The sequence below is a fragment of the Dasypus novemcinctus genome, chromosome 3, assembly GCF_030445035.2.
Source record: "Dasypus novemcinctus isolate mDasNov1 chromosome 3, mDasNov1.1.hap2, whole genome shotgun sequence".
In the NCBI taxonomy this organism is placed as follows: domain Eukaryota; kingdom Metazoa; phylum Chordata; class Mammalia; order Cingulata; family Dasypodidae; genus Dasypus; species Dasypus novemcinctus.
Genome location: NC_080675.1, coordinates 111,486,916 through 111,510,997, shown reverse-complemented (window position 1 = coordinate 111,510,997; position 24,082 = coordinate 111,486,916). Strand labels below are relative to the sequence as shown.

Genomic DNA, 24,082 nt, shown 5'->3' with positions numbered 1-24,082 from the left:
GCCTATGAAAAAGCAGGAAATAGTTTTTCCTTTTGCAAAGGTATATATAATTCAATATAACTTAGAATCAGGAGGAAAATGGCTCTTTTGAAAAGAATGCTGTATCTCAATACGGTCAGGATGGCTCTCTAAAATCAGTAGCTGAGCGGGCAAAAACTCTACTATTATTGCAAATGCCTCCAGGATAATTGTTCCAAGGTGTAATTGAATTTTTGGTGAAGCAGTACAGAAACTGAGGAAAAGTACTTTAGCTTTGCTTAAAAGCCAAGTTGAGAAAAGCTGGGTGGTATTGGAAAACTCCAGTGAACAAAGTCAATTGGAGCAGGAGTAGAACAAAAAGTAAAACTCCTTCATCCATGCCTCAAGGGATGGGAGACTTTTTAATTTTTTTCCAAATTTATTTATTTATTTTTTAAAATTTATTTATTCCCCCCTTGCTGCTTGCTTGCTGTCTGCTCTGTGTCCATTTGCTGTGTGTTCTTTGTGTCTGCTTCTGTCCCTTTGTTCCACCAGCTCTCCGCAGTTCAACAGCTCTCCACCGGCGCAAGCCATCAGCTCTCTGCAGACACAGGCCAGCTTGCCTTCACAAGGAGGCCCTGGGAAGCGAACCCAGGGCCTCCCATATGGTAGACAGGAGCCCAATCGGTTGAGCCACTTCTGCTTCCTGGGAGACATTCTTAAGAAATTTCAAATATTTAAAGCATAGCTTCCTAAGGAGAGGAGGAATGGCCTTAAAGGGCCTAACCTGGGCGGCGGACTTGGCCCAGTGGTTAGGGCAACCGTCTACCACATGGGAGGTCCGCGGTTCAAACCCCCGGCCTCCTTGACCCGTGTGGAGCTGGCCCACGCACAGTGCTGATGCGCGCAAGGAGTGCCCTGCCATGCAGGGGTGTCCCCCGCATAGGGGAGCCCCACACGCAAGGAGTGCGCCCCGTAAGGAGAGCCGCCCAGCGCGAAAAAAGTGCAGCCTGCCCAGGAATGGCGCCGCCCACATGGAGAGCTGACACAGCAAGATGATGCAACAAAAAGAAACACAGATTCCCATACCATTCACAACAACAGAAGCGGACGAAGAAGACTCAGCAAATAGACACAGAGAACAGACAACCAGGGTGGAGGCAGGGAAGGGGAGAGAAATAAATAAATAAAATCTTAAAAAAAAAAAAAAGGGCCTAACCTGGGACCCCATGTGCACATCTTACCCTGTAGCACACTTGCAACCCATGACGCAGGCTGTGTACTTACCTCATTTCCAGTTTTCTTGTTTCTTAACAAAGTTTTTTATTTTTTTATTTTAATGCTTCACGAATTTGCATGCCATCATGGCTCAGGGGCCTTGGTAATCTTCTCTGTATTGTTCCAATTTTAGTATATGTGCTGCTGAAGCAAGCACCTTAGTAAATTCTTTGCTTCCTTACCTACAATAAATAAATAAATAAATAAATAAATAAATAAATAAATAAATAAATAAATAAATAAATAAAGCATACCTTCCTAAATACACCTTCCTTGCTAAAAAACCTGTTAACCAAATAATACCCAGATAATTTTTTCTCCAACTTATTTATTTTTTTGTTCATATATATATATATATATAAGTGTTTCCAAGAACAAACTTGCATATTACAGGCAACACTGATCCAAGGACATCTTAAAAACTGTTAAAAAAAAAAAAAAGCAACAAACAAATGAAAAACAAAGGTGCGTAATGATGGAAAATCCGAAGGCAACCATACCAGAAGAATGAGATTTATGAGCCAAATTAGTGACATATGTTTCTGTTTTTGTAACAGTCTATTTGAGTACTCCTGGAGCCAGAAATTAGAGAAGCCAAACAGGATGAAAAAGGTCATTGGGACTGGATGTGGCTCCAGCAATCGAGCACCTGCCTCCCACATGGAAGGTCCAGTGCCTCCTGAAAAAAAACCAAGCACAAAAAGAGAAAATATCAACTCAGGGAAGCTGAGTAGCTCGGTGGGTGAGTACTGGCTCCCCACATACGAGGTTATGAGGGCCCAGGTTCGATCCCCAGCCCCTGGTACCTCAAAAAAAAAAAGGTCAAATGGAAATCTGAATATAGAAACTATTGAAAAAAAGGATTTCCCCCCCTTTTTTAGGCTTCTTGACCTATGCTGCCCTAAGGGCTTTCTCCTTGAGAGAACTATTGGGGGGAGGGCTAAGTGTGATAAAATGAGGAGATGTGAGTTTAGCTTAGAACTCTGTCTACTATGCCTGGAAATTAAGAATGATGGCGGGGGGGAGTGGATGTGGCTCAGGCAGTTGAGCACCTGCCTCCTACATGGTAGGTCCTGGGTTTGGTTCCCAGCACCTCCTGAAGAAGACAGGTGAACAATGAGCAGACATTGAGCAAAAACAACAAGCATACAATGAGAAAAATCACCAAGCAGACAATGAGCAAAAAAAACCCAAACCCAACAACAATAAGCAAGATAGCAAACAAACAACAAGCAGAGTGAGAGCAAAAACAAAAAATGAACTGGGGGAAGCAGATTTGGCTCAATGGATAAAGCGTCTACCTACCACATACCCGTGTGGAGCTGGCCCATGCGCAGTGCTGATGCGTGCAAGGAGTGCCCTGCCACGCAGGGGTGTCTCCCACATAGGGGAGCCCCACGCGCAAGGAGTGCCCCCATAAGAAGATTCGCCCAGCGCAAAGAAAGCACAGCCTGCCCAGGAGTGGTGCCGCATGCATTGAGAGCTGATGCAGCAAAATGACTAAAAGAGACACAGATTCTGGGTGCTGCTGACAAAAATACAAGTGGATGCATCAGAAACACAGTGAATGGATGCAGAAAGCAGATAACTGGGTGGGGGGGGGGAAAGGGGAGAGAAATAAATAAAAACAATCTTTAAAAGGAAAAAAATGAACTGGGAATGTATGTGGCTCAGGCAGTTGGGCACCTGCCTCCCACATGGGACATCCCAGGTTTGGTTCACAGTGCCCCCTAAGAAGAAAGAAACAAACAATAAGCAGACGACAAGCAAACAGATGAGGGAACCGTCTGGTACGGGGAGGGAATGAAAAAAAAAGAATGATAGGGACAGAGGAAATGTTACAGGATAAACCTTGGTTCGCATAGTTTGTCCTGTAATTCCCCAATAAGTTTTTTAATAGTTTTGGGATGAGAATAATTAATCCAATTGCCAAATTTCAGTAAGTAAAGAATAAGATCTGTGGAAGTTATGAAAAATTTTTTTCTAAATTGTAATGAAAACAAAACAGGGAAATAGGTGTGGCTCAACCAATTGGGCCCCTGTCTACCATATAGGAGGTCCAGGGTTGGATGCCCAGGGCCTCCTGGTGAGGGCAAGCTGGCCCACATGGCGAGCTGGCCTACACAGAGTGCTGGCCCATGCAGGAAAGCCACCCCGCGCAGGAGAGTGGCCGATGCATAGAACTGGCGCAGCAAGATGATGCAACAAGAGACATAGAGGAGAGAAAAGAAGAAGGCAGAGCAGAACAGGGAGTTGAGGTGACGTAAGAGGGTAATCTCCTCTCTTTCAGTCAGGAAGGTCCCAGGATCGGTTCCTGGAGCTGCCTAATGAGAATATAAGCAGACACAGAAGAACACACAGCGAATGGACACAGAGAGCAGAAAATGAGGGAAGCGGACTTGGCCTAATGGTTGGGTGTCCGCCTACCACACGGGAGGACCGCAGTTTAAACCCCAGGCATCCTTGACCCGTGTGGAGCTGGCCCATGCGCAGTGCTGATGCGCGCAAGGAGTGCCGTGCCATGCAGGGGTGTCCCCCGCGTAGGGGAGCCCCACGTGCAAGGAGTGTGCCCCATAAGGAGAGCCACCCAGCGTGAAAAAAGTGCAGCCTGCCCAGGAATGGTGCTGCACACACGGAGAGCTGACACAGCAAGATGACACAACAAAAAGAAACACAGATTCCTGTGCCACTGATAAGGTTAGAAGCAGTCACAGATCACACAACGAATGGACACAGCAGACAACTGGGGTTGGGCGGGGCAGGAAGGGGAGAGAAATAAATAAATAAATCTAAAAAAAAAAAAAGAAAGCAGACAATGGAGCAGGGGGAGGGGAATAAATAAAATCTTTTTAAAAAAACACACAAAAAAAGTAAAACAATTATAGTATATCCTCCAGAGCCTAATAGTATGCTTTTAAGATTATTTACAAATTTAAGGTACTATAAAAACAAAGTGGTTTTTGTCTCCTGTGATAGAAAAGAAAAAAGAAAACATTTTACATAAAATATCATTATTTTAATGTTATTGTACTTGTGTGTAATCTCCCAGGGTTTATACAGATAGTAATCAATTAACATTATGTTTGTTGAATCTTTAAGAGGATAAAGTTGTAAGTTTTTAACTAATGAAATTATTATAAACCTCTTTTAAAAATAACTTTTCCTTAAAGTGAAATGACTAGTTTTTCACAGAACACAATGAGGGATATAAGAAAGACTTAATGTATAGAAAAGAAGTATGTTTGTGAAGACTTGTTTTGTTTTTAAAGATTTATTTTATTTATTCCCCCTCCATTGTTTGCATTCGGTGTCTGCTGGGAGCTCCCATGTGGGAGAGAGGGGCTCAGTCGCTTGAACCACCACAGCTCCCTGCCTTGTTTTGTCTCTCATTGTCTTTCCTCCTTGTGTCCCCTTGTTTGCATCATCTTGTTGCATCACCTCACTGTGCCAGCTTACTGTCTTGCTTGTCTTTTCTAGGAGGCATGGGGAATTGAAACTGGACCACCCATGTGGTAGGCAGGAGCTCAGTCACTTGAGCCACATCTGCTTCCCAAAGGGAGTGTGTTTTGTCTTAAGATAAAATGGTTGGTTTTCATAAAATCAGGGTGGACATATGTAGGACAAGACCTTGAATGGATATGGAAAGTTGTAGAAGGATACAATGAAAAAGTTAATATTGTCAGTATTTTAAAAGTTTAAATACAATGGGACCAGAAAGAAGAAATTTATTTTGTCAAGAAAATCTTTAAATTTCTGTGGAGCACTATCTAATTTAACCTGACTAGTCAGTTTACTTAAAGGGCAAATCTAATGTGGAACCTAAGATAGTAAACAAGATTGTAATATTCTGTCTGTTGTAATGCCCTGATGCATTTCAAAGTGTTTTGAGCATAAGATAGAAAGGTATTTGCAAAGTCCTCTAAGGGACTGGGAAAAATGTAGAAATAATAAACTTCTCCATCTGGGAAATTCCTACTATTCTCTCAAACAATGGCAGCTTCCAGCTTACGGAAGTGGTAGAACTATGCAAGGTAAACCTTTGAAAAAGAAACGTGCTAGTAAGCTGAGCCCTCAATCTCGAGGCTTGCACTCATGAAACTTATTTCTGTAAAGATGAAGCTAAACTTAAGTATAATTAATGCCTAAGAGTATTATCTAGAGAACCTCTTTGTTACTCAAATGTGGCTTGCTTCTCTAAGCCAAACTCTCACTACCTTCCCCTCTATGTGGGAAAGGACTTCTGGGGATACATTTTTCCCTGATAAAGTGAGACTTACCTTCCAGAGATTTTTCCCGGCAATGCAGGACTTGACAATTCCCAGGGATGGACATCCCTGACAGCATGGAATTAGACCAAAAGGGGGGAAAGAAATAGGACAGAATAAAGTTTTAATGGCCAAGAGGTTTGAGATAGAAATGAGAGGTCATTCTGGAGGTTACTTTTACGAGGCTTCCACCAGATAGTGGGGAAAAAAGCCACAGTAGGCAAAGCCAGAAAGAATTCTCTAAATTATATCTAAGGAAAACTGTAAAATCATTTCCCCAAAGTAATATGGTTATTAAAATCTATAATTCTCAATTTATGTGTTAAATTTATTTTCCAGAAAGTCTCTGAATTATTCTTATGCCAGTCATACCATGGAACCCAGAGGTCAAAATGATAACCGGCTTCCTCTCTACTTTGTAACGTCAACACTCCTTTTCAGCATGAACGGGTCAGAAAGATCTGATGCCCCAATTATCCCCAAGATTGGGAATTTTATAAACAGGAGGGAGGAGTTGTAACCGAGGGTTAAGACCTAACAAATAATTGATTGCTAAATCATTATATAGATGAATTTATACTATAAAATAACAAAAGGATAATACTGACGCTGGCTAGAATGGCCCCGCCCCTCTAGCCAGCTCACTGCAGAGTTAAAACCACCTGTGTATGCTTCCTAAGTGACGGTGGTTCTGCACTGCGCTCACGCTGTGTGTGCTTACTACTGGGATGATAACCACTCCACCCTCCTCTGTTTAATATCCACATGGAAAACCTTGTGACTGACCTCTACTCTGTACTCGGAAACTCCCCCTGGTTTAATGTTTAATAGTGAAGGCCTGATGTCATAGAATTTCTGCAGGTCAGGGAGGCAATTTGGGGCCAAAAGGCCACTGTGCACCATTGCTTGTGCAACCAATAAAACTCTTTCTCTCTTTGAAACACTAGTGTCTCAGGAATTGGCTTCAAAAAGGCATCGGGAGAAAAGAACCCGCTTTTTCTCCATATCATAGCCATTGAGTGAGTGATTACTGCTTCCTTCACTGTGACAGAAGGAATGGAGAGATAAGAAGGTGGGAGCAGGTGTAGGTGAGTTTGGGATTTGATGCCTCGAAGGTGAGGAAATCTCTGAAAGCTTTGCATTTCTTTATGAAGAATGAGTCTTTGGCCCACTGAAAAGAGGGAGTAAAGGGTGAAGGGCATCAGATATTTGAGGAAGGGGGAAATGGTCATTCCAAAGAATGGAAACTAGTAACTAGAATAGAAACTAGCTGAGCAGGGCTGAGGGCACAGCTGAAGTGGGTGGTCATGAATTCAATCTACACCAGTCAGCCCAGCTGTGATTTTCTTTAGCAGTGATGAAGTTCTTGTTGGTTTGATGTTCGTGAATTTGGTAGAATGCTGATCTTTTCTCTATGTTGAGACATAATGTGAAATAATCAATCACACAGACCTGAGATAAAAGAGAAGTTTATCAAGGTCCTTCCAGGGCTCTTCTGGCTTTGGATGGCCAGATATTTATATAATGGCTTCCTTTTGTTTCTCATCTTTCCAGCCAATTGAGTTACAGTTTCTTCTCTTAAGCATAAATACCTCCAGACCCTGAGTTAGTCTCCCTTTTGTAGGATGAGGGTAGGAAGGGTGAGGCATGTATGTTTTTCTATACCCAGGTAAATGGGATTTTTTTAAAAAAGATTTCTTTCTTTCTTTCTCTCCCCTTCCCCCCACCACCCCCCAATGCCCCAGTGTCTGTTCTCTGTGTCCATTTTGCTGCATCTTCTTTGTCCACTTCTGTTGTTGTCAGTGGCACGGGAATCTGTTTCTTTTTGTTGCATCATCTTGTTGTGTCAGCTCTCTGTGTGCGGCGCCATTCCTGGGCAGGCTGCACTTTCTTTCGCGCTGGGCGGTTCTCCTTATGGGGCGTACTCCTTGAGCGTGGGGCTCTCTTACACAGGGGACACCCTTGCATGGTAGGGCACTCCTTGCACACATCAGCACTGAGCATGGGCCAGCTCCACACGGGTCAAGGAGGCCCGGGGTTTGAACCGCGGACCTTCTATGTGGTAGACGGATGCCCTAACCACTGGGCCAAGTCCGCTTCCCAAGGTAAATGGGATTTTGATGGATAGCATGGGGTACTAGAGAGCTTGCCACAGCCCATGCATACTGTCAAAGAATGAGATAAGGCCACCAGGGAAGAAAAGATCAGAAATATTCTGGGGAAGGGGTGAAGGTTGTAAACCAAATTTATTCTCTTTCCTGATACCCCTCACCTACCTCCTCTGCTGCCATGCATTGGGAAAAGAATGGGATGAGTAGGAGAGGGCTGGGGAAGTTTGGCTTATAAATTTCTTGTGAAATGTCTCTTCCAGAATCAGACTCAAGCTGGGATCTCACCTGAGTTCCTTGGTATGGGATGTGCCACATGCTGATAGCATTTAAGTTTCTGCCAGTCAAATCAATCTCTAACTCTGTCACCTTAAAGTTCCCCAAGGGCCACGGCCATGGAGAGGACAGGTTTTTCCACAGTAATAAACTATACAATTAACATTTTAAAAAACATCCAGCACACATATTCGTACTCTGAGTGTGAGTTCAGAGATCTGTGGACATAAAGGAGAAATGACCTCGAGCCCCAAATGAATGTTAATGTAGTTTTATTTTAAAGCGTCATGGAGGAGAGTATCCATTTCTTGAATTTTCCAAGGCAAACAGGGATGCTTTGACGGGTTTCCCCCTACCTCGCAACACCTCGCAACATGCTTTTAAGCCCACATGTGCCCAGGGCCAGTCACAGTAATCGCCCATCCTAACAATACACTGAGTCATCTGCTGCAACCCACAGGGAATGGGAAGTGTGTTCAGTCCCACATTCCAATGTCAGTGCCAGAGTGGCACCCCAGGTTACCCACTGCTGGGGTCGCCTGCTGTTGGTCTCGGCTGTCCTAGGGGTGGAGCAACAGTTTAGATTACTGTTGGGTTTCAGTCCCTTGGCCCCAGGAACAAAAAGCAAATCCGGTTGGTACATCAGCTGCACTGGCCCATCTGCCTTGTGGAAAGATTGTGTGGCCATGGCCTGGTGGGCCACAAATGGGACCCAGAAATCCCCATGTAGGACTCTGGGGTACACCCAAACTCTGGTGCCCATCCCACCCACCCCTCCATGCTGTCTTTACCATTTCAAAGTCACAGGTTTTGGAGCCCCAGTCCCAGACACCACTGTTGCCCTTTGCAAGACACAAAAGAGGGTGTGGAGAAGCAGGTTCTTTTTGGTCCAACATCGTGGGGCGCTTCTGGGCCTGGCTGTGTGATAGCAGAGGGACGCAGGCCACGTGCAAAGAAGCCAGGACCCGGTGAGCAGCCTTAGGCCGAGAGGCTGAATTCTACCTGGGCACCAAGAGAGAAGAGGTCCCAGTCCAGGGGACACACCCAAGTTAAGTCCTTGCCACTGTCTCTCCTTCCCGATGCCAGGAGGCAGGATGGGTTTGATTCCCCCGTCTTGGCAAGGTGCTGAGTGTCCTGTCCCCGCTGCTGCGGTCTTCTGTCTCCTCCACAACTCCATGTCTCACTTGGATTTCTGTTCTACTTCTCCTGGGCTATTTAGGGTGGGAGACAGGAGACGGGTCCCAACAATAGAGGAAAAACAAAACAAAAGAAAAAACGGATTTGCCTCTACCTCTGCCATAGAGAAGTCTGTTTAACCCTGGAAACATCCCTTCCTCTCTCTGATACTCATTTGTAAAACAGCCTGCACATGTAGTTTAGGTGCCATAGCCCAGGAGCTGCCAGGAGCCGAGGGGGTCCCCAAAGCCCCCTGAAAGGCAGCTGTAGAAAGGGAAGCTGAGCTGGCTCTGTACTCCCCCACCCCGCTGCCACCAGAGCAGATGCTTTTGATCTGCTTTACACATTGTGTTCCACAGAAGGGTTTTTTGAAGAAAAGGTCCTGAGGCTGCAAAGTTTGAAAACTGCTGGACTAAATGATCTCTAAGGGCCCTCCCTTCCAGTCTGAGATACTTGGTCTTCTGAAGCCCAGTTCAAGTCATTCCTCCTCCAGGAAGCCTTTCTGATCATCCTGTCCTGCCCATCCGAGCTCCAGCAATCAGCAACACCAACCGTGCCAGGCATGCGGGCCTCGGCACATGAAGCATTTTGATGACCCATCCCACACATTCGTGTGTATGGCAGCTGTTTCCCCAACTAGGAGGAGAACTCTTTGAAGGCAGGAGTTCAACTTTCCTTTCATGTCTCTGTCCCTTGCAGTACCAACTGCAAAGTAGGTGTTCAGTAAATTCACTGATGCTACCAAGTTGTTTTGAGTGCTCATGTGGGATCGCACCCCTCAGTGAGGCTTTTTGCTTTGGGGAAGGGGAGTCAGCCTGTGGTCTGCTGGGTGCCCCCCATAGAGACCTGTCATTAGGAAGCTGGGGACCCCACCTTGGGAAACAGCTTCAGACTCCTGCCCTCCCCACATGGGTTACTGCCTGACTTGAACTCTGACCAACCTCCACTGCCCCCCAGTGCCTCTCCTGGCAGGGGCTCTCCACACACCGCAGCCATGGCAGAGGCGTGCTGTGACCTCTGAGGCCGGGAACGCCACGATGCCCAACGGCCGGCAGGTGTTTCAGCCAGATTCTGGAGGGAAGTCTTTGCACAAGGTAAATGGGGAGGAATTCCAGGCTTTGTTCCGAGTATAGCTCCCCTATAGGCAGATGGAAGCCTACATGGGGGTAGTTTTTAGCCCCGAGCCAGTTTCCCCAAGGCAGGGGCACAGGAGGAGATGGGGAGGTCTCTGTGTGGAATGGGCACTGTACTGGGCGTCAGGAAAACCAGCTCTGCTACTTCCTAGCTATGTGACTTTGGACAAACCACTTGACCTTACTTAAGCTCAATGTCTTTACATGGAAATTGGGGGGCAAAAACACCTGCTAACTGCAGGCTCCCACAAAGTAGTGATTTTCCAAGGAGACAATGGGTGTGAAAGTGCTCCATAAACTAAAAAGTGCCAGGATGTAAAGGATTATTATTGTTTACTGACCGGGGAGAGCACCAGAGCCTGCTTCCAGAGGGGGACTGCCCTGCAGTGTCGGCGTGCTCTGAGATTGACTGTCCTTCCTTCTCCCACTTCAGTCCCAGCAGCCATTTCTGCCTGGTCTTGAAGAATTTCTGGCTAGACTGGCATGTGTGAGGGGAACAGGGGCAGTTTAGGCTAGAGGCCCCTGGTCCATCCTGGCCTAGAGAAGCTCCCCAAAGAGAGGATGTGTCCTGATAAAGAGCGCATGAAACGTGTGAGCTGCATGAGGCTGCTGACTTCCTGTGGCTCTTCTGGTTGTGAAGACACCCTGACAGCCTCCCAACGGCTGGGCACCTTAGTTCCACTGAGCCCCTTGCCAAATGGTCCTGTCTTCCCGATAACCGGAGCTCCTCCTCTGGCTCTCCCCTCCAGAGGGTGGGTCCTGGTTGGCTGAGTAGGGGCAGAAGGGCCCTCAGCAGGTCACAAGGGAAGCCCAGCGTTCCCTTCCAAAGACCCTCCCCACCGAATCCTCCAGATGTGGGCATGAGAGCAGCCCTGGCCAAGGCTGGAGCATAGGTCAGGGTTGAAAATCCACAGCTGGAGGGTAAGACCTCTCCATGCTGATTCGGGGAAACACCTTCAGACTCCAGCCTGGTGCTGCGCCCCCCACCTCCCTTTCCATCTCAGACAGGGGCTCCATGCCCCGACCCGATCTCTTCGGACCCCCCTCAGCTGCTGTAACCCGAGGTGTGGGTGCTGGGCCTGCGCAGCCAAACGTCTGGCAGATCCGGCTGGCTGTTGGGCAGCATGACGGGGCTGCTGTCCCCTGGTCCTGCTCCTGGCCCCCCGCGGCCCTTCCAGGATGAGCTGCTGTGGTGGGAGGTGGGCAGTGATGGGTCGTATACGGTCTCTCTCAGTGCCAGCCACAGGGTATCCCGCTTCCCATTCAGCTGGCCCCGCTCGGGTACTGGCTGCCCCGTTTCATCCAGGTCCTCTGGAGAGGCACCCACCGAGTCGGTTACACGGGCACTGGGCTCAGAGGTGCTTAGGCAGGTTTCATCGGAGACACTGAGGCCCTCCAAGGTGCTGGCTGAGGAGCAGAGGCAATCGGAAGGCTCTGCTGTCTTGGGCTTGGGGGAATGGGCTGAGGCTCCCGGCGAGGCCTGCGGGGGTTCAGCCTTCTGCCCTGGGGAGTCCTGCCTGGCCCGGGTTTTTGGGCTGCTGCCAGCCTGCTTATAGGGGGAGGAGGTCTGCAGGGCTGGGCACTGGCTGAAGACAGCTTGGTGGTCCAGGAACAGTTCCCTTGGGGAGGCAGGGGCAGGTGGGGGCCGAGAACAGCAGGGCCCATCGTGCAGCTGCAGATCCTCAGAGAGGACCGAGGGCCGGTGGGACAGCTTGCTGGTGGCTGTACTGGTGTCAAAGCTGGGGCTCCGGCGCCGCGCCAGGGGCTGTAGCTCATACTGCTCTGAGCAGGACCCCGGCGCCTCTCCCGCTGGCCCTGGCCGTGGGCGGCCTGCCTTCTCCCCACCGGGCTCCCCAGTTCCGGCATCCCATGGCAGGTGGGCACAGGGCCAGAGGATCTGCCCACAGTTCTTCTCTGGCCCAAAGAAACAGCACAGAGATTGGAAGAAGAAGCTGGCAAAGCCACAGCTGACGCACTTGACCATCATGAGGACGATGCCCAGCTTGCGATAGAGCAGCACCGTGGCGGGCAGCATGAGCACGCCGGCGGCAAACAGGGCTGCCGCCCCCACCGCCGTGGCACAGCTGGTCTGGCGCAGCGAGAATGCCACGCGGCTCAGGCGGTCAGGGTGTGGGCACAGGTGATAGGAGATGCAGTAGTTGACAGTGAAGTCGACAGACAGGCCCACAGAGGCCGAGAGGAAGAGTGCCTCGGCAGTATTGAGCTGCCACTCTAGTAGGACCAGGAGTCCCACGGTGAGCAGTACAGTGCCCGCCACAGTGGCCACAGAGAACAGGCTGAGTGGAACATTCCAGGTGCCCAGCAGCAGCGTGGCAAAGGCCAGTGCCAGAGCCAGGCCCAGCACCACCGCGGGCTCGGTGCTGAGGCTGTGCTGCAGGCTGTACAGCTCCAGGTGGCTGGTGAACCAGCCCCGGTGGAGGCCTGGCGGTGCGCTGCCCAGCTCCGCTGCCAGCCAGTGGCTGACCTCGGTGTAGAAGTGGTGGGCCTGGCTGTAGTCCGGACTATACTGGAAGTTCGTCTGGAACTGCAGGACCAGGGCGGCCAAGCTGCCGTGGGCATCGAAACGGGGCCCCAGGTCCCGGGGGCCATCAGAGCCTTGCTCCAGGGCCATCATCTTCAGGCAGTGCAGGAAGAACTGGGGGGCCCACGGGAAGCCGGCGTGGCCGCAGCAGAGACCTGAGCCCGGCTCGGCGCAGCGGGGGCTCTCCATCCAGCGCTGGAGGGCCTCCACGAAGCACAGCGTGGGCCAGCCCTCGGGCTGGGTGCCAAAGAAGCTCTGATTGCGGGCCCGGTGGCAGAGTGCCAGCAGCCAGCGCTGGGCCTCGGGGCTGCTGGCCGCGAAGGCGGGGTCACTCACCACGGAGCTGTTGCTGCGAGGGTCCAGGGGGTCGCCGGTGTCCACGGGCAGGACGCCCCACACCAACACCACCGGCATGTGGCCGCCCTCGCCCTGCGGCAGCCGCTCGAACAGGAACTGCTGGCGGTACTCGGCGTCGAAGCGCTCGAAGGGGTGGCTGGGCCGGAAGACCTGGCCGCGGGGAGGCGGCAGGGTGGGCAGCCGCAGGCGGGGGCTGACGCCGGCGATGTAGGCGCCCCCTGCCGCCAGCGCCGCGAACCAGCAGATCCAGATGTAGCGGAACTTGATGACGCCGCAGGGCAGCAGGCGCTGGAACAGCAGGCGCGACGTGCCGGCCGCCGCCCTCCGCAGGCCGCGGAGCCGCCGGTGCAGGGCCAGGGCCAGCCGCCGGGGGGCGCTGCCGCCCCACGGGCCCCGCGCCGCGAGCGCGCAGCCGCGGGCCAGGTAGCGCTCGTGCAGCACGGCGGAGGCGGGCAGCCAGGCGAGCGTGAGCGCCAGGTGCGCCAGCACGGCCGTGCCCATGTAGAGCGCGAAGCAGCGCACGGCCGGGAGGCGGCTCAGGTAGCTGGCGTAGAAGGCCGCGCCGGTGGTGAGGCCCGAGACCAGGAGCAGGTAGCCGAAGTGGTGCATGGTGCGACCCACGCGCTGGGCCAGCCCCCCGGAGGGCAGCTGGCTCTTGCTGAGGCGCCACAGGTCGAAGAAGATGAGCGTGTGGTTGGCGCAGACACTACTGAGCAGGACCAGGGCCGCCAGGTTGACGAAGGGGAAATAGGCCATGCGGAAGGCGACGCGGTAGAGAAAGAAGGCCACGAGCAGGGAGCCCAGCTCCCCCAGCAGCACCATGAGCGTGAGGAAGAGCGAGCGCAGGTAGAGGGCGATGCTGAGGAAGGTGGCCGCCAGTGCCAGCACGGGGTACACCGTGTCCTGGGCCAGGTAGTGCCTCAGCAGCTCTTGCTTGAGGCCCAGGTCCATGCCGGTGATGGACGTGTAGTTGTCCGAGAGCCCCCAGGGGTCCACGAGGCGGTCCAGGTAGATGCCCATCATGGAGGCACCCTTTTGGGTGGGCAGGAAGAGCAGACTGTACTTGAGGGAGGGCACCTGGTAGTCAGCTGTCTGGGGGCTCAGGAAGTCCCGGTCCAGCAGGAAGTGGAGGAGGTGGTACACAGCGCTGCTCTGGGAACACTTGGTGGGAACCAGGGCACAGCGTGGGGGCTTGTCCGGCCTCGTTCCCAGGCAGGAGGGCACCAGGGCGCCACGGTGGTAGTAGAGGGCGCAGGCCCGCAGCAGGGCCAGCGTGCGGGCTGCGTCAGCCTGGGTCGTGTCCAGGCAGGAGGAGCGATTGGAGAGCACGGCCACATAGTTGCCCAGGGACCAGCTGGGGCAGCACTCGTTGGCTGCTGTACGCTGGCATAGGGCCCCAAAGTGAGTATGGGAGCGGATCTGTAGGGTGCACACAGCAGGAGAGAGCTCAGGGACAGCCCACGAGCCCACATTCCCCCAGCCCTGCCTGAGGCCCTCTCACCTCCTTTCAGTCTGCAGGGCCCAGGCAGAGAGGTAGCTGGATGGCCCAGCAGAACTGGCTGGGCTCAGAGCTGCCTGTTGGCTCCTGGCCCAGATGCCAGCAGTCACATCCTGACTCCATCAAAGAAGAATCGCAGAGGTGCTTAGAGGCCCTGCCCTAAGAGCTCCTGCAGGCCACCCGACCCCTCCCCCCCAACTCTGCACGGCCTGAGCCAGGAGTGGGAGGGGAGATGGCAGCCACAGATGGGACAGGGCAGGGGATCCAGGGAGCTAGAGGCAAGCAATATCCACTAGGCCACTTAAACCCTCCTAGGGCCAGGGCTGATTCTTTCTCAGACCTCCTTGGGCCTCCTTTTCTCTCCCACTCTATTGCTGATTCCACGGTAGCTGATGCAGTGCAGAGACCACTGGCCTGGGAATCAGGGGACCTGTTCTGCTACCAGTTTGGCTGTGTGGCCTTGGGACTGAGGTAATGGTGCTAACAATAGTAGCACTCGTTGAGATTTACTATGCCAGTCACGATGCTTTAAAGTACCATTATCATCCCCATTTTATATATCTGAAGACTGAGGCACAGGCAGGTAAAGAAACCTGCCTGAAGTCACACAGCTCGGAAGTATTAGAGCTGATGGCAAGTGTCCGATTGACTCCAGATCACTTGTTTTTTGTTTTTGAAAGTAATCGGGATTGAACCTGGGACCTCTTACATGGGAAGCAGGCTCTAAACCTCTGAACGACACCCACTCCAGAGCACATGTTTTTATCGTGCGTCTCTGGACACTTCCGATACCCTTGTGTAAAGGAGGGGGTTGGCTTCTTTAGTGGTTTTCATACTGTCGGGCAGCAAGCCTTTTTTCACAGGTTGTGTGTGATTGGATGGGCCCTTCTTGGGTTGATGGGGGCTGGGGGCTTGAAGCCCACTGTCTTAGCTCCCTGGGCTGAGACCTCCTCAGCAGCCCTCAAGGGTCCTCTTCAGGACCTTTCAAAAATCCCCAGGCTGGCGGCTGCATGGTCTCCCTCCCAGCACTTGTATCTTGACTCTTCCCCAAACAGCTGAAGCTTCCTTTCCCATCCAACCCGGAGCCCCTCAGCAGGGCTGGCATCATTTGCTAAGCAGGGGATGCTGTTCACTGGTCCACCTGGCAGGCCTGGCTCAGCTCTACTTCCCCGGGATCAGGTCCCAGGTGTCCCTGGTTCCCCCCAGCCCCTGGCACCTCCCCCGCCGACTCACCTGGTCCTGCTCCATGCGGCACATGGAATGGATGGCGTGCAGGTTCCACAGGCTGCCCGCTGAGGTGGACATGAACACCAGCTGTGCGTAGCTTTTCTCTGCAAGACACCACCCGGAGCTTAGTCCTGCTTCCCCAGGACCGCGTAAGGTCTAGATTCTCAAGAGCCAGAAACCTGTGCCTGGTTGTCTGATCCCAGACCAGCATCCTGGCCCCTGTGCCCTACCCCGCACTGGGCTTAACCCTTCCCAGCTGGAGCACCTCAGGCCTGCCTTGCCCTCTGAGCCACCACCCAACTTCCTTGGCTTGAGCATGGTCAGCTGGCCACCGACCCTTTCTGTTCCCAACTACACTCTTCTAGGTTTAGTAGCTAGGGTGGGCATTGGGCAGAAACTGGCCACACAGCAGCTTACCAGGGGGGCCGCAGAAGAAGCGTTCCTGTCCTCTGTCTTCCAGAGGCTCGACCATCCTCCAAGGCCGGGCCATGCCTTCCTGGGCACTGCCCCAGGGTGCAGGACTCAGAGTTGTGGGAGAGTTCGAGCTGAGGCAGAAAGAATATCTATGCCAGGGGCCATTGAGGAGCGAAGGGCACGGAGAAAGCCGGAGCCCACTCCCCAGGGGGGCCCTACCAAGCCCCTCTGAGCCACCCCTCCCTGGGGGCTTCATTCGCCCTCCCTTTCCTGCCCACAGCTGAAAGACGGAGGCCTGCTACCTGTTCAGCGCCAGGTCTGAGGACAGGGAAAGCAGCTTCGTGGGGCCCGTGAGGGCCTGCAGGGCTCTCCAGACCACGAGCTTGTGCCCAATGTCCGTGTCCCGAGGTTCAAAGCCCTGCAGGGAGAGGGGCAGAGACTGGGCAGGCGGGCCGGGTGAGGAGTTCTCATCTGGGCCCTTCTCAGTTCTGCCCTTCGGGCCCCAGGTGCAGGGAGGACCTGCCCGCCTGTCTGGACTGTTGGGCACGAGTGCTCCACCTCCCGGACACTCTCTGGAAGGTTGCGCACCCGGCGCGGCCACCCCGGCGCGGCCACCCCGCCCCCTGCCGGGCCACTCCATCTCTCTGCCCCAGATTGAGCTGAGGTGATGAGTTCTGAGTTCCCCCCATCCACCCTTGTCCTCTCACCAGCAAGGGCTTGGAGAAGTCAGGCAGCTGCGCCCCCAGTAGTCCAGCCAGGGTGCACAGGAGGACGACAGCCAGGCACAGCAGCAGCACGGCCACTGGCCACTCGGCAATCAGCTGGGAGTAGCTGGGGAAGAGGAGGGAGCCCACGTGAGTTGGTGTCGGGTGTGGTGGCAGGGGCCTGGGTGAGCTTAGCGGCTACCCAAGACAGGAGGGCCGGTCAGCTGCACAGTGGGGCTACACTGGGCACCAGCCCGGCCACCCCGCGGGGCCCAGGGAAGGCCAGGCCTACCTTCTTGGCATCTGGAAGGCCTGTTCCTGCCTGTGGGAGGGAAGAAAAGACATTTGTTTGCCAGATTCCTCCCGTGGACAGGGTGGAGGTGGCTGTCCCACTCCCGCCCTCCAAACCTTCCTTCCTACTGCATCCGGGCCGCCTCCTCCACCGGAGGAGGCTGCCTCCTAATGAAGGAGTCCAGAGCCACGTGGGTCTGTCCCACTTTTGAACCCTGCCCCACCTTCCAGTGGCAGCTGGCAGGCTGCTGGACCCCTCCTTACCTGACGCTGACCACATGGTGCTGCACAGACCGTGGCTTCCAGGCCCCATCACGCTGTGAGGGGGCTGGGGAAGGGCTGAGGCTGGAGCCGTGGGAGCACAGAGCTGCCCGGTCCCCCAGCCCTGGCAGGGAACTGCCCCCCCGGTATTCCTGCGGTGCCTGGGGATAGGTGAAGTGGGCAGGGGCCAAGGGGCTGGACAGCCCCACGGGCTGGAGGGTGCCCGTTGCTGGTGGAGGTCCCGAAGAGCTGGAAGGGTCCTCGAGGGGGCAGCTTTGGAGGGAGCAGCTTCTCTCCGGGCTTGCTTCTGGGGCCACAGCTTTGGCCTGGGGCCTGCGGAGATGAGAAGTAGAGAGGATTGGGGCTGAGGACGGGGTGGCCCCTTCTGCCCCAGGAAGCCCCGACAGGGAAATGGGGGCTCAGGGTGGTTCCATTTCTAGTCCTCAGGGAGAGGCAAGGAGGATGGGGACTCGGGGACTACACCCCCAGCCTACTTCTCGGATCCCTTCTCATTCACTCAGCCATCCATGTACTCGGGAAACATTATTGGCAGCCTGCTACCTGCCAGCTACTGCGCTAGGTGCTGAAAGCGCTTCCACATGTGTGAGCCGTTCACTCCTTCACAAAAACCCTGTAAGGGAAGTGTTTCCCTCATTTTAGAGATTTGAAACTGAAGTTCTGAGAGGGAGACTTAACTGACATGAGGAAGAGCTGGGACTCGAACCCAGTTCTTCTGACTTGCAGTCCTCTGCTATTTCTGCTACCGTCATCTGTTCAGTCTCTTGTCAGGCATTTACCCAGTCCCTGCTGCACTCTTATTCCCACCTTAGGGCCTTTGGGCTTTCTCTTGCTTCTGCTGGGATGCTTCTTCCCCAGGTAAGTGCATGGCTCACACTCTTTCTTCATCTGGGCCCTTGTTGAACTATTACCTCCTTAGAGAAGTCATCCCTGAGCACCTTCTCTAAATCAGTCGCCCACCAACTCCCTAACCCCTTACTCTGCTTTTTATTTCCTCATAGCACGTGCCACGACTGGATACTGTGTTCCCTAGCTGTCGTGGTTACCGCCTATCTTCTTGTGGAGCTCTGGAGAGCAGGGACCTGGCCCATTTGTTCACGGCTGTATCCCCTGTGCCTTGAACAGTGCCTTGCCCACAGAAGGTGCCCAGGGGACTTTAGCTGAGTGGATACTGAATGCTGGACTTAGTGCTGACGGCGGTGCTAGGACGAATAAGACCCAGCCCTAGGCTCTCACAGTAGGTGGGAGATGTGGATGGTCTGACAAGTTGAGTACTGTGACAGAGGGAGTCACGGAGGGCTGGACGCCCTGAGAAAGCTCCGAGGGGTACCCAATTTTGATGGGGATGGGGATAGTGAAGGAAAGCTTTGCAGAGGCGATTGCCATCCTTCCATCAACCCTATCATGGGCTACGCCTGGGGCGGGCTTGCTCTGTGAGGGTATGCTCAGGAGGGGGAGGGGTTGGGACCCTGCGGAACTTGCTAGGGAGAAGTCAGCAGTATAGGCCTCTCCCAGAATTCCTCAGGAGGGCAGCACTCCGGGCATGGCCCCAGCCCCGACCCAGGACAGGAGAGGACAGCTACAAAGCAGAGTGCCTGAGGGTCGTGGGGTGTTGCCCAGAGGGGTTCAGGACTGGGCAGCCTTGGCTGAGGCCTGTCCCCCACCCTCCACCCCGCCTGGCTCACCCGGCCAGCCAGAGCTTGCCTGGCTCATGGGAGAGCTGGGTCTCTGTCGAGCCAGCCCTGGTTTCCAGTCTTGCCTGGTGCACTGCTGGAGGTGCCATGGGCCACTGTCCCAGCCATGGTGGCAGGTAGAAATTGCCACAGAGGACAGGCTCTGCCCAGAGAACATGTAGAAGAACTAGCATAGCAGTCTGGGAGGGAATGACCTTTATCTGAGTGTAAAATGTTAGAGCTGTGAGGTGGGCTTCTGGCTCCATCACTCTTAGCGCTGAGGCCTTGGCAAGACACATAATTCTTGGAGCACTGGCATCTTTGTCAATAGAGGGTATGTTGATAATGCCTGCCTCTCAGAGTTGATATGGAAATTAAATGATAGAACATATGTGAGGTGCCTGGCACGGAGCCTGGCATGTGGGAACCATTTGCCTTCTTGCCCCTTCCCACATTCAATGTTGCAGTGACTGTGTACTTGAAGGAATATATTTGTATTTACAATTTGACCTCCTTAGGCACCACAGATAATATATCTCCATTTTAGGGCTTCTGACACCTTGAGAATCTCACTACATATATAATTATAAATGCTTTCCTTTTTGTTACCAAAAGCTGCAGTGAAGTTTGATCTCATGATTTAAATCACTGATATCTTTTTTACTAATGCAACATTTAGAAAAATAGGAATTTGACCAAAGTTGTTCTAAAGCAAGACCTTAGAAGAGTCCATAATGTTAATGGCACAAGCAACTAGTGTCCTGGCAGATAAAATACCCTGTAGACCAATCCTCATGGGCCAAAGAGAAGCTGAATAAATGGCCTGGGATTACATGTATACATGTGGAAAGCGCCGCCCCCCCACCCCCATCTCTTTTGAGCACCTGTCATATGCTGGGCACTGTGCTTGGTCTGGGTTGGGCCCTGAAGGCATAGAGATCACCCATCAGCCTTGGTCTCTCTCTTTAGAGCAGGACCTGCCTTCCAGGCTTTGGGAGGGTGGGGAAGCCAGGGTGGAGGGAGAGGCCTGTTCCAGCTACCCGTGGGCTCTGAGCACTGCACCCTGGGCTTGTCGAAGGAGCCAGGACCCCACTTAGGGTGTCAGTTTCCTTCGTGTTAAGAGAAACCACATGCCAGGGAGTGCGGGAGGAGAAGGGGAGTACCCTCTTAACCAGTCTGCCAAGCCTCCTGAGCCCACCCCTTCCTTCACTGGCTCCTTCCGAAGAGGGATTCCAGCCTCCCCATTGGTGTGATTCTACTGGGGTGTCCCCAGCCACAGCTCCTTCCCTTCAACCCCTTCTGTCCATCTCCAGGAACCCAGGATCAGTTGCCCCCAGATGTCTGCCTTCCTCATGTGCTTGCCTCTGTCAATGTGGCAGAGTTGGAAACCCCCCACATTCACACTGCCAAAGAGCTGGACCTTTGTCTCAAGCTTCCCAAATGAAAAGAGCCAAACTTCACTATTCTCAGAAGAAAAGCTTTGTCCTGCCAGCCCCAGCAACCCTCTGCCCTCAGGAGACCCAGGAATAATCTAAGTTAAGCACCCAGGCCTCATCTTGCAAGGGGCTTTCATTCTCGCCCCTCAGTTCCATGGTGCTGACTGGGATGAGTAACTGCCTGGGCCGTCTGCCTGGTCCTCCTGGCCTGGAAGCCAAGTGACAAGGCAGGCGGGCGGGGGCGGAGGGGTGGTGGACAGTGGTGACGCAGGCCACCCTCAGGAGGCCAGTGTTACAGCAGCCTGGCCTGCCTGACGGGCCCAGACACAGAGCCCCCCGCTCAGCGCTGTAAGGGGCGAATGTGCATGTGTGTCAACCGTGCCTCGAAGCCCATAGAACACAGTCGTGTGGACATCCAGGAGAGGCCTCAGAGTGGCCAGGACAGGTGGTGAAACAGCTCACACCATGAGGGGGAAAAAAAGGTAATTAAAAAACACAACAAATTAGCTACTTCAAATGGCTCTGTAGTCATTGCACTTGTAAAGTGAAGGACTGTGTGTGTGTGTGCACGCGCGGGGGTGTGCTGTCTTATTCACTTTGTATCCGTTCCCAGAACATGCTACTTAGCTCAGCAGGAGCATATTTGTGTTTCTTGAATTAAATTGAATTGAATTGAGTCCCTAACTCTGATTAGTGTCCAAGGTCTCTGGGGAAGTACAGAAAGAGGCCAGAGGTCTCAAGGAGTTGCTGGAAGAGAACAAGTGGTTCCTGTGCCAGGAATGATGCCCATGTGCAGGGGATGTGAGCGGATCGGGCAGGGCTGACCCTCAGCAGGGTAGCCCAGGCAGCAAATGACTCTCCAGTCCCTTCTAGGGATGCGACTGGTCCCAGGCCCCTGCCCTGTCCCAGGTCCAGCCCTGGCCTCTTCGGTCAGGCCGTGGTCCCAGGTGGCCTCATGGACCAGTAGACCCATCCTGTGTCACCCCCTTGAAGAAGGCTCTGTGCTTGTCAGAGTGAAACGTGGCTCAATCTGTCCAGGCTGAAGTGGTATCAATAAAGGGAGGAAAACATTTCTTTCTACTCCAGGGGCCATTTTTGCCTCTAAGGTACAGAATGGACGTTTTAACTGGGGCAGTCTGTTGGTAACGTATCCACCACTTTTGCTCTCAAAGAATGCCTTTTACTTCAGTCCAGGAAGGGGAGAGAGGCAGTGCCATACCAGGGGAAGGATTCTGGGGGCGGCACAGCCAGGCAGGGCACAGAAATCGCGCCATATTGCTACCTGGTTGGCCGTTCCCTCACACATATGGTGGAGGGAGGAAGAGGAGGGGCCCCCGGCATCTGGGCTCTCAGCAGGAAAGAGACCCTCCTGCGCCGCCAGCCTGGGGGCTTCTCCAGGGGCGGTCCAGTCAGCCGGCCTGAACCTCAGAGCCTGCCTGTGCTAGCGGCTCAAGCGAGAGTGCTGGTGGCTGCCACACGCGGGGACTCAAGCCCACACGTGCACAGCCGGGCCAGGCAGGCGACTGGCGGAGATGGACAAAGACAGTTCCTGACGTGGCGGCCGAACGACTGCCCTCCCCCAGGACACCCGCCTTGTCGAGCCTGCTGTCCACGACCCACGCGCACCCTCGTGCACACCGACACGCTGGAACCCGGACTGAGGGTGCTGCGGGCGCGGGCCTTCCTGAGATCGCAGGGGCAGGGCCTGGAGGGAGGGGCTGGCCGAGGGGCTTAGGAGGTCCGCGGGGGGGGGGGGAGCACCCCAGCCCAAGGGCCAAGGCAGCAGCAGTGGGTGGGGCGGGTCTCCCGGCGGCGAGGGCGATAGGGGGTATCAGCTAGGGGCTGTCAGGAAGCGGGGGAAATTGCTTCGGCAGAGTGAGGGCGTGGCAGAGGGGCCCGGAGCGAGGAGGCCCCGGGGAGGAGCTCTGGGAGGGGCTGAGCAATGAATGGGGAGACAGATGGCGGCTACTGTGGCTACCTGGGGCGCGGATGCTGGGGAAGGGTTGCGAGCTGGGGCTGCGGAGCGGTATACGCCCTACCTTTCCGGGGAGCTGCCGTCTGGGGCCAAGGGCTCCCCCTCGGGCCGCTGCTCCCCTTCGCGACCCGGGCCGGGCTCCGGACAGCTGCCGGGGCTGCTGCCGCTGCCACCGTCCATGCCCGTGGGCGGCGCCGCTGTCCGGGCGCTGGTGCTGAAGCGGCTCGGCGGGCTGCTGCGCATGCGTCAGCTCTGGGCGGGCGCGGTGGGCGGGGCCGAGGAGGGGCCCAGCCGCTGGGCGCGGCGCCGGGGCGGGGACGCGGCGCCGAAGGCTCCCGGGCTGAGGCTGTGGCCCGAGAGCCGCTGTTACGGGTCCGGCCATCTGGCTAGCGCCCTCACACCGGCCTTCCCCGGGGGCCTCGGGCTTCCCGTAAGGAACCAGGGAGCGCGGCCCCGCGCACCACGCCGAGATCCGCACAGCCCGGAACTCAGACCCTTCCAGCCGCGAAGAGGAAGCCGCTCAGCGCGCCCGCCTCGCAGCGCAGGTCACCGAGCGGTCGAGAGGCCGGCGACTTTGGCCTCTCGGTTCTGCTCAGCGCCTCCCTCTCCTCCCCACTGGGGCTGGGCACCTGCTCAGACTAGGTCATCACATCCTTCTGGACCTGGACCTGGGTCTGGGCCCCTCAGACCTGGAGCCCCGACCCCATTCTTCAAGTGCGGGAGCATGGGAGGAGGGAAAGGAGGAGACGCTCAGAGGACCCCCAGCTCCTTTTCTTATAGTCACCCCTGTACCTCCACGCTGACGTGGAGGTAGCCAATAGCCACTCATCCCACTTGCCGCCTCCCCAGAATGGGGAGGTGGGGGTGTTTGGGGGGTGGTTTGTGCAGAGCACATTTGGGTGTGACGAGCTGTGGGCAGGCCTGGCTAGAGGGCTGTGGCCCAACTGAGGAATCCCAGCAGCGGAAGAGGGTTCCAGAGGTGGGATTTGGATGGGCAGAAATGTTTTTTTCACAGCAAGCAGACTGTTGAAGGCTGAAGGAATGGATTTGGGGAGAGTCAGAACCCAGGAACATTTGGAGTTTTGGTATCTCTTAAGATATGTGCAAAAGCCCGTCTATGCAAGGCACGATTGGGAATAGAAGTGAGAGAATCTAGAAGTGTAGAAGTGGCAGGTCAGCCTGAGGAGCTTACGGGCTGACTGGAAGGATAGGAGTCCAGCCCGTAAGCTGGTGCCTGCAGCGCAGAGTGTGGTCAGGCCCATGTGATGGTTGATATAAGCTGCAGAGAAGGTTGCAGTTTGTAAAGAGGGAGGACTTTTCTGAATGGACCTTAGGGAAGGCTGTATGGGATGATGGAGCTTCAGTTGGCTTGGAAGTTTAGGCTTTTTGACAATATGGAAGTAGTGGAAAGGGAATGCATTTCTGGTAGAGATGGGGAGGAATTATGCAAACCAAGTTAAGGAAGCTGGAAAATTCAATGCATTTTCAGGGA

The 24,082-nt window shown here is 54.1% G+C and overlaps 1 protein-coding gene, 1 long non-coding RNA gene and 1 other non-coding gene across 3 annotated transcripts; 1 reads left to right on the top strand and 2 right to left on the bottom strand.

Annotated features, from left to right (window-relative positions):
• Positions 1-1,286: 1,286 nt before the first annotated feature.
• LOC111761361 (U6 spliceosomal RNA) lies at positions 1,287-1,393 on the bottom strand. Its single transcript, XR_002794752.1, has one exon. It is a non-coding gene; the product is annotated as a U6 spliceosomal RNA (small nuclear RNA).
• Positions 1,394-6,461: 5,068 nt separating this feature from the next.
• Positions 6,462-9,465, top strand: LOC131277980 (uncharacterized). The gene is made up of 2 exons (XR_009185072.1): positions 6,462-6,589; positions 9,421-9,465. It is a non-coding gene; the product is annotated as an uncharacterized lncRNA (long non-coding RNA).
• Positions 8,141-22,808, bottom strand: DISP2 (dispatched RND transporter family member 2). Its single transcript, XM_004481385.3, has 8 exons — positions 22,655-22,808; positions 17,492-17,821; positions 17,229-17,258; positions 16,940-17,063; positions 16,535-16,650; positions 16,236-16,363; positions 15,825-15,922; positions 8,141-14,512 (listed from the first exon to the last, which is right to left on the bottom strand). The coding sequence occupies exons 1-8, from the start codon at positions 22,768-22,770 to the stop codon at positions 11,240-11,242; spliced, it is 4,215 nt and encodes a 1,404-aa protein (XP_004481442.1). The 5' UTR covers positions 22,771-22,808; the 3' UTR covers positions 8,141-11,239.
• Positions 22,809-24,082: the final 1,274 nt, after the last annotated feature.